Raw genomic sequence first — 9,854 nt, forward strand, 5'->3', positions numbered from 1 at the left:
GTTAATCAGTCATCGCAATCCGTGGAGTACCTGCTCCTTGTACTAAGAATTTTCCTGCTCCCGTGACCACTGTCAGGTGGCTCGTCATGTTTCGCGGGAGAGGAGACATTGGTTCCGAGCAGTCAGCGCTTCAGCCTGTCCCGGGCTCCACGCTGGCGGCGCTCCCTGCCGACGTCTGGAACGTCACATAGGGAGACGCGGAAATGGAACGCATTTTGGACCAGTGCTTTCTTACCTTGTTTTCTCTCTCCCAGTCCTTCCATTTAAAGGAGGCTGTTGCTTTAGGCAGTAAAACCAGCAGAAAGAAGAGGAGGAGGGGAAAGTGGCAAGGCAAGAAGAATGGTGGATGGGGGCGCCTGGGTGGGGCAGTCATTAAGCGGCTGCCTTCGGCTCAGGGCGTGATCCCGGCGATCTGGGATCGAGCCCCACATCGGGCTCCTCTGCTAGGAGCCTGCTTCCTCCTCTCCCACTCCCCCTGCTTGTGTTCCCTCTCTCGCTGGCTGTCTCTCTCTGTTAAATAAATAAAATCCTTAAAAAAAGAAGAAGAAGAAGAATGGTGGATGGACTGGGTTCTGCTGCCTCCCGGGTTGGCTTCATGGCAAAGTATTCATACAATGGTCATGAAAGGCTGAGCAGCGTCCTCCTCATTTAGGTTGGGGCAACAGAAATGCCCCCCTTACAAAAAGTCTTTCTCCCTGAAGCTAGATTCGTATAGAAAAATGATGCATCAGGGGTTTGGGGACGATTGGAATGTGCCTCCAAGGATTCTGGGAAGTTTTTGTAGTCCCTGAGCAATTGGTAGATCATGTAAATAGAGGCAATTGAGCATTTCTACTTTATTCAAAGCCTCCCCCCCCCCCATGTCTTCAAGAAAAAAGGAGAAAAAACAACTGGGGTGATGTTTTGCTTTTGATTGATTTAGGTCTTTTCCTCCAAAACTCTTTTACACTTGCCTCAGTTCTTTTTCTCCTTCTTGCAGCTGCTCCCTTCTGTGCAGAAGCGGAGATGGGGCAGATGGGGAGAGTTCGTCCCCGTTCTAAACAGCGTTCTGAATGGGAGGAAACGGCAGGAGGAAGGAGACCTAGTTTCTGGTCTTTACTTCCGGTTACCTGTGTTCTGTGGTCCCAGACATTAATGCCTTTGAGCCTCAGTTGCCCCTTCCATAAAATGAGGGCAGTTCTTTTGGAATCTGCAGCCTGTGGAAGCTGCTAGTGATGGCGGCAGCCACAGTGAACAGCTACTGCTTCCAGGAGCACATGTGCCAGGCATGCTGCTAAGGGTTCCAAGCACATTACTTTATTTAGTCCTTACGATAGTCCAGTGATCTGTTTTATGAAGGAGAAAACTAAAGCACAGAGAAGATGAGGGGCTGTCTGCAGTCATAGAGTCACATAACAAGCAAGTGGTGAGTCTGACCTTTCAGTTATAACTGCAAACAGACATCGCTGCGGAGCTTGGAGGTTTTGAGAATCCGTCGTCATCACCACCACTCTGTCCAGCTGTAGCTGAGGACGTAACAGAAGGTAACTGACTGCACTGAATAAGGACTCACACAATGAGAAAGAAATGAATCACCTGAATTTAGAGAGATCAGAGAAGACTTGATCCAAAGAAGCCAAATTTAAACCAGACTGCCCTTCTTGACCTCTAAACTCCAAACTACTTGGCTTCTCCCTCATCAGGCTATTGTTTGTGACGCTAGGGTATCTTTTTGTACTTGTGGCAAAAGGTTGATTATGAAATCATCTAACAGTCCTGATGTGGTTCAGTGATTCAGCAACCTCTCCCATGTTTCCCTAAACCGTGACCTGGTAAATTGGCAATTATAATATCTTTGGGTTGTTGTTTTTTAATAAATTCCTTTTAATTGCAGCATTAAATCCCAGATGTCATGTTTCCAGGTTTCCAGTTTGGACCTAAGCCAAGCTGGAAAAGACCTCCACTCAAGGCAAACGGCTAATGAGAATGTGTGCGGTGAACTAGGGGACTCAGTCCAGTTACCAAACGTCAGACTCCGGGCCCCCTGATCTGGTGCCGCAGGACACTTAGGGACCCCTGGCCAGAGTGGAGGCTGAAGCAAAGCTACCATGTTTCCTGCAGCATCCACCCCTCCCCAAAGCATCCAGGTTTACTCTGGTTGTTTCTAAGAGTAAAAATTCCCAGTAAGTTATTCATCATCACAACTGAAATAATGTACTGATTTCATTTGATAAGTAAATTGTCAACAGCCTTTAAAAATCGGTCACGTAATTAGTAAATCTATGCATTTCGACCTCTTCTTCCATCCAGATGAAATAATCGTGAAGCCAGACTAATCAGACAGAAAGAATCTTGAAACCTTCCAGGCATTCTTTGTGATCTATCATTTGCCTCTTTAATTGCTCCCTTTCTGTATTTTAGGCAATAGTAGAAGTAAAATGCCGCTTTTCTTATTGTAAGAATTTAGCTTGCGCTAAAATGTGTAACAAAGGTTCCTTCTGGAAACTTTCTATTAAGTGTTAAACTCCAAATTATTTTATTAAAAATCTAGGTGTTTTTTTTTTAATATAGAGATGCTTGTAGCGGTTTTTCAATAGTAAAATTTTAGAAATACAAAATGAGGGATTGATATTCCATTCAGTGGAGCAGCCATTTAGAATTGTTTACAAAAGGTTTTAATAAAATCCAATGGCAGGATACAGAATTGTATATGTATACCACAAACATAACTTTAGGTTTTTTTCTCTTTTTTAATTAAACACACATATGTAAAATCAAAGTCTAAAAACAAAATACTCAGAATTAATTGTGGTTATTTGATGGATAATGGGCTTGTGAGTGATTTCTATTTTTTATATAGTTCATATTTTTTGAGTTTTCCGGGGAGTATAAATTATTATAATAATTAAAAATGCATGTGTGTTTGTTTATATTTTAATGTAATCATTCAGCACTTCAGCTGTTTAGAACTCCGCTATCTCAAAAATCTGGACCACTGCTAAGATCCTGGAAGTAATAAAAAAAAATTAACTCTGAGCAGCCAAAACTAATGTTACAAAACTCATAAAGTCAAGCACATAGCTGACTTTATGCATACAGCTGGCCCCTCACTCAAGCCTGTGTACTCTTACTTTGCACACAGTTCTCAGGCCGTCCACCGCAGGTGGGCACAGCGAGTCGGAAGCGGACAGTAACAAAAGACAAGGGCCTGCAGACAAGGGCACGGGTGCAGGCACACTGCCAGCCTGACGGTGGGGGAGTGCCCGGGGAAGTGTGGGTGCGGCAGAGAGCCTGAGACCCAGACTCAGCACCACTGAGTGTCCTGTCATCTCTTCCCCGCGGCGCAGTTCAGTAATACATTTTCATCTCGATAGCTCCACGTTATCAAGAAGATCCTCTTTTCTTCACCTTAATCTCTTTAAGATTATAAGAAAGACTTAAATAAAAAGTTTTGAAAGGTCTTGTTACATGTGGCTAAAAATGGGGGGAAGACAACACGTGGTGATTGAAGAGCAAATGTCTAGACGTGGAGACTTTCTTGGCTATCTGTAATAACTCATTTCTTTACCATTCTTCAGGGGGAGTATTTTACTGTTACTTGGGCTTTCCAAATTGTATCTGATACTCTCATTACCTGGGTTCTCATAAAACCCTAAAGGAACTTTGATGTCAGGATGTCAGAAAATGCTAAGGTCTCTACCTTGCAAAGCCTTAGAATCCGTCCCTTAAAATAGGAGTAGCACCCCGGAGCTTAGAGACAGGCTGGGTGGGTTAAATGGGAAAGCCCGTGTAATGGCATTTAGCTTGACGCCGGGCATTTCATTGGCAGTTAGCAAATGTTGGTTGAATTTGAATGTGATTTTCCTACTTGGGACTCCACAGACAGTGTGGACTCTGGAGGCAGACCAAACGAGAGTTCAGATGTGGGTTCTGCAGCCTTGAACAAACCACAGAACCCATCCACCTGCCTTCCTTTTCCACAAGGTAGATGTGAGGGTTCAACTTTATTGATGGGCAAGAGAATCATAGCTTCCTTCCCATTATAGTTGAGGGGAGGGATGTCACACGTTATTACTTCTCTGTTATGCAAAGCTATGGAGAGCTTCCGGAATCTAAGAGGGCTACAGAACCCCCTTTCCTGTTGTGTCATAAGCACAGCTTCTTGTGCCCAGGCCTGTTCCTCATGCCTGCCTTTTATCAGCCCCTCTGCAGCCCAGCAGAGAAGCAGAACAGGGTGCTCACAGGGTGGGGCCGGGTGGCATGGAGGGGGTGGCAGTGGCCGTGGGGTTATCATGTCATTCACCCTTCATGGCCATGAGTGGTCAAGCACCGTACCTCTGGCTGTATGCCAGCGATAGCACCTTTGCCTTCCAGGCTGGTTCACGGGTGCGCCCCCCCTCCTGGGCTGGGGTGGCAACTGAAAGCTTGGCCTGTCTTCCGGAATAGACGGTCTGTGGATGGTGCTGATGCTCTGTTTTGGTTTGATTACCTAGGCCCCCTGCAAAATCATTTAGAGAGGGAGACTGTCAGCAAGTGGCAGAGTAAAAACAACAAGGTTGGCAAAAATGTGTGGCTTACCCAATTACTGTGAGTTTTGACAACATTAACTAAAAACCCAGATTAAGGCCAGTAGATTTTTCTCTGTTTTGTTTTGTTTCTCTTGAGAACTAAAAACAGTAATTTGCTGGTCTACTTGCCTTGTTTTATGTGCGCACCAGTGACCACCCCTAATTAAGAAATCTCTCCTGGCACCAACACTTCCAGCCAAGCAACAGGTCTGATGAGCCCATGGATTCGCAGCCTAGTGGTCGCCTTTTTGCAAGAAGAATAACCCTTTCTTAGGTGTCTGAGACCACAGGCATAATCGAGCATCAGAAAAAATCGGAGAGAAGAGGGAGCCTGCAGCTGGCACGAGGGTTTGTGGCTGTGGACAGAGGTGGGAGGAGCCCTAGATCCTTCCTTCTTTTTCAGGGCACTTACCACAACTGCAGTGTGACAATGTAGTATTTCAGTCATCATGGCTGTCTTTCTCCGGCAAGATTGGAAGCCCCTCAGAGGCAGGGCCTGCTCTGTCTTGCATCTGTTTCCCCTCCCAAGGCCTGACATGTGGAATAGCTGTTGTGTGGGTGGGTGTAGTTTCAAGTCTAGCCTCTTTGCCTGCCTCACAGCTGCTGTTTTGCAAGCCGCTGCTCTGTATGTGCCCTCATCTCAAGAATACAAGTCAAACAGATCTTAAGTTTGCACCTCCTTCTGTCTCTGGACCCAGTCTGTTCATATTGGTGTATCGAGCTGACTAGCTTCATCCACGTGTGATATCTAGAACTGTGACCAGTACTCCAGGGTGGCGTAACTAGCACAGCATATAACATGACCATCATTTCCAGGGTCTGGATACTTGATTTCCTTTAACTCGTGATTATTTATTATTTCAGACCTAAGAGTAATAGTGTATACCCTGCTTTCTTGATGGGGTTTTTGTGAGAACCAAGTGAAACAATATATATGAAATTACTTTAGAAACTAAAATGTTTTGTATAGCTAAACAGTGGTTGTTATTGCTGGCCCTAAAGTATCTTCCTGAGAAGGAAGTCAAGTTCAGGAGAAGGCACTGAAGACCAAGTACTGTAAACCATGTGTGACTAGCCTTATAAAGGAGAAGCCATTGTCCAAGTTAATGTTTCATTTAAAAAAAAATAGCTGGATATAGATATCAGACAGATAATAATCTCTATTAGGTAGATACACAGATACAAATATAGGTATCTCCTGGGCCCCTGCTGTGCCCATTCTGTAAGGCAGGGTGATTAGCGTTTGGGTGTCAGAAAAGCTATTGATCATTGAGTCGTGAGTCATGGGTTTTAGGTTAGCCTGCCACCACCTCACTGAGGTTATCAGGGACAAGTCATTTAACTTCTCTGCCAACTAAGCATGCCTGCTTTATGAAGCTAAAATAAGATTTGAATATTTTTTAACATTTATTTATTTATTCCAGAGAGAGAGAGAGCACAAGCAGGGGGAGGGGCAGAGGAAGAGGGAGAGGGAGAGAATCCTGAAGCAGACTTCCCACCGAGTGCAGAGCCTGACTGGGGGCTCGATCCCAGGACCCCAAGGTCATGACCCAAGCTGACACCAAGAGTCAGCCGCCCAACCGACTGAGCCACCCAGGTGCCCTAAGAGTAGATTATTTAAATAAGAATAAGAATATTGATAGCACTTCGGGCCCATGGGGTTGATTATATCCCTCAGATACTTTTCTTTCAGATCCCATCCCTCCAGTTACTTCAGTTCTTCCCCACACAACATGGTTTCTATCCCCCACCCCACCCTGAGCACTGTCCTCTGGATATATTTTAGTGTGTCTTGTATCCTTCTTGAAAGAAGCTCGCAAACTTGAATTCAGAATCCTTCATGCTTTTTCTTGCATTCAGACACTACAATTAATACTAAGGTTGATTATTATCAATTTTTATTCTCTCAAACCTAAATATGTTGTTTCCTGTCTCTGGATCCAGAAGGCTTAGGCCGAGTTCGAAAGTTGAAAGTGACTTCTCGTCTTTGTTTGCCTTCTAGCGACAGACATCACACCTCCAGTGCCATCCCTGTTCCAAAGAGACAAAGCTCCATATTTGGAGGTGCCGACGTAGGCTTCTCTGGGGGGATCCCGTCCCCAGACAAAGGACACCGAAAACGGGCCAGCTCAGAGAATGAGAGACTCCAGTACAAAACCCCTCCTCCCAGTTACAACTCCGCGCTCGCCCAGCCCGTGCCCGCCATCCCTTCCATGGGAGAATCGGAGAGGAAGACAACATCTCTGTCCTCCTCCTTGGATACCTCCTTGGACTTCTCCAAAGAAAACAAGAAGAAAGGCGTTGATCTGGGAGACAGGTTAAACGGCGGTCCCACGAGCGCGGACACTGGCCTAGAGCCAGAAGCAGCGCTCTCCGGGCACGCGGCCACCATCAATGGCACCCTGCTGCCCAGCGAGCGGGCCAGCTCGTCCGGCGTCCACCTGCCGGGCGAGTTCCTCCCGGTGCCGGAGCCCGAGCTCTGCTGCGCTGTGGAGCAGGCGGAAGAGGTCATCGGGACGGAGGCCACAGGTTTCACCTCAGGTGACCAGCTGGAAGCCTTCAACTGCATCCCGGTGGACAGCGCCGTGGCGGTGGAGTGTGACGAGCAAGTTCTGGGGGAGTTTGAAGAGTTCTCCCGAAGGATCTATGCACTGAATGAAAACGTGTCCAGCTTCCGCCGGCCACGCAGGAGTTCTGATAAGTGAAGTGAGCAGCCGGCCAGTAGGACCAGGACAGAGGCACCGCCTGAAAGGAGGATGAAGCCGCACTGGTTACCCCTGTGACAATTATGACACAAAAGGAGTATTAATGGAGGATATTCCTCGGAAAACCAGACTCTGTAAATCAAGGAGGGACTCAGGATCATTGTGTATCAGTGGGCCAGACAAAGTTAGATTTTGCTCGCAAGATTTGCTTTTCAGGCCTGACGATTGTTTTAAGGCAAAGGTCACTCTCTAGCTCGAGTCACCTTATAGGTATTTGTCTGCTTTTTAATTTACACTTCGGTGTTATCCTCAGATGGGAGATGATAATATATAAGTAATGTAATAAACTCACTTTTAGTTTCTCATAAGCATTTGCCCTCGCCATAGTTTATAAAGCTTGGGAAGACCAAATAATCCAAGAAAGGTTTTCACCATTTACCGAAAGATCTTTGACCATCCATGAGTTTGACAAATAAGAAGCACAATGGTCTCCTTACACCCAGGCCTCCCTGCCCCTGCCCCCAGGCCCCCCATCTGCTGCCCCGTCTTCACAGTGGATGGGTTGTGTACCCTGAAAACCGAGGACATCAGGTTCACTGGTTCTTGAATGCCATCGCCAAGACCTTGCAGCTCCTCCGCTCGGCCGTACCTTGGTGTAACGCTCAGATTAGAGGCAAACCTCACCTCTGGTAGATCCCAGGGGACACTCAAGGACCACCCCCCCCCCCCCTGCAGGGTTACAACAGTCAGATGGCATCCAGTCCCCTTTGGGGGCCAGAGTTTCTCTGTGGGCAGAGGCTGCAGTCAAAGACCAGGCATGCTCTCTGGCAACGCACCTGCCAGACAGAAATCCCCGTATGTAAATTCCATGCTAATTTATTAAATTTCAGTTGGAAAGGAAGTTGCTGGCTATGATGTAAAATCTGGCGAGAGTCAGGCTGTCCGATGTGCAGACCGCGAGGCAGTCGGGACAGTTGGACGAAGAGGCTTAGATGAGGTGTAGACACCGTGGGTGTGTGCAGGTGCATTCAGAGTAAATTATGTTCTTGAAGTTCGATTTCATTCCTGGAGCTCAGATCTCATTTGCTATTGCTCTTTACTTTATATACCCAAGGACATTGCCTCAGGGTTGCAAGCTCTTTAAGGAAAATTTATGCATATATCCATGTATTGTATAGAAAAATAAAAACCGAATTTGCTTCACTTGACCCGATTTGTTTTTTCCAGTTTTGAAATTCTTCTCGAACCTACATCTCCCAGTCACATCATGACAGGGCGAGCCTGACCCGAAACGGCGGCTGTGTCTGCGCTAATGTCGTTGACTTGAGTCGACATGGTTTGCGTCGCAGCACAAACGCCCTCACACACGTACCGTCCGGTAGCTGCGTTTGTCCTGCGCAACCGCCGAACTCCGGGGTCTCGCCATCCTTTTCATATTTTGTCCAAGCGCTCGTGGGCTCCGGTGCTCGTTGACAGCTTCACCGTCGAGCCCAGTAGTTCATGTTGTTATTTTCCACATAAAGAGAACTCACAGAATCCACGCTTGACAGACAGACCCGACCTGCGAGCAATTAAGAGCTTTAACTTGATCTGAAGAAATCCATCTTATTCCACAGAAAGACGTGGAACTCCTCCAAACCTACAGCAGAAGCCATCTGCCGAGTCACCGCTTCTCCGCAGTGCCCTGTCCCTCCTGTGGGAGTCCACGGAGGGGGGAGAGAGCCGTGGGCTTGGCTGTCCGTCACACGGGGCTGTGTGGGGTCCTCCAGTGAAATTACACCCACCCCCCGCCCCAAAGAAAAAGGTTTTGGAAGGACTGTGTTGGTATTGAACGCTGGGAGCCGCATCACATGTGGCTTAGGTCCACAGATGGGAGTGGACTTCAAACTTCACGCCAAACTTAAAGACCGGGTGCCCTCCAGCCTGGGTCCTGGCACCCCGAGCAGGGGGACCACACGCAGAGCGCCCATAGTTACAATGTTCATCTCAGGTTCCACACAGCCAGACAGCGCCTGGGGCTCGGGGGCTCTGTCAGTCTGTGGACCCCCTGATTCTGGGACCCACAGCTCTGCACCCCCGCGGCACGGAGCCCCGCCTCCGAATGTCATTAGGTGGCTCAGAACCGGTCACCTACGCATGGGCTGGCCCACACCGTGCTCAGTGACGTAATGCTCTCGACGCCGCCACTTGGGTTTGGGTTCCCCTGGTTTGGGTCTCAGGTTTCCGTTGCGTTTGGTCGGTGCCTCCAGTTTCTGCCTCGCCTTGGGCAGACCCTACAGTGTTACGTGTCTCCAGGAGACACTGGGCTCGACATTTTCCAAAGCTGCGGAATTCGTGTGGCCTCTGTTTAAAGTGGCCAAGGCCAAAATATGGGATGAGTTACTATCTCCTACTCATCTTTTTAATCAGTCTTGTAAATCACTAAAAAAAAGGAAAACCTGCGTTGAGGGTCTAAGCTGAAATGAAATTCACTCCTCTCCGTGTCGGCACTGCTAAGAGCCCTTTCCGTTGTCATGTAGCTGAGACACTTTGAACAGCCGGCCAATGTTATCAAGTGAATATTTGATTGTGTTCTCTCTCCACTCCCCCTTACCCACTGTAG

The 9,854-nt window shown here is 47.5% G+C and overlaps 1 protein-coding gene across 2 annotated transcripts in view; it reads left to right on the forward strand.

The window, feature by feature from the left end:
* UVRAG (UV radiation resistance associated) overlaps positions 1 to 8,455 on the forward strand; it is a 294,465-nt gene extending 286,010 nt beyond the window's left edge. The window contains exon 15 of one of the 2 annotated variants that reach the window (XM_040630863.1): positions 1,902 to 2,403. In XM_040630863.1, coding sequence (XP_040486797.1) covers positions 1,902 to 1,920 — 19 coding nt within the window. In that variant the 3' untranslated portion in view covers positions 1,921 to 2,403. Of the gene's footprint in view, positions 1 to 1,901; positions 2,404 to 6,549 lie in introns of those variants that run through there. The other variant, XM_040630862.1, reaches the window with a different exon arrangement.
* The last annotated feature ends 1,399 nt before the right edge of the window (positions 8,456 to 9,854 follow it).

This window comes from Ursus maritimus, unplaced genomic scaffold (assembly GCF_017311325.1).
Source record: "Ursus maritimus isolate PB19 unplaced genomic scaffold, ASM1731132v1 scaffold_16, whole genome shotgun sequence".
Lineage (NCBI taxonomy): Eukaryota > Metazoa > Chordata > Mammalia > Carnivora > Ursidae > Ursus > Ursus maritimus.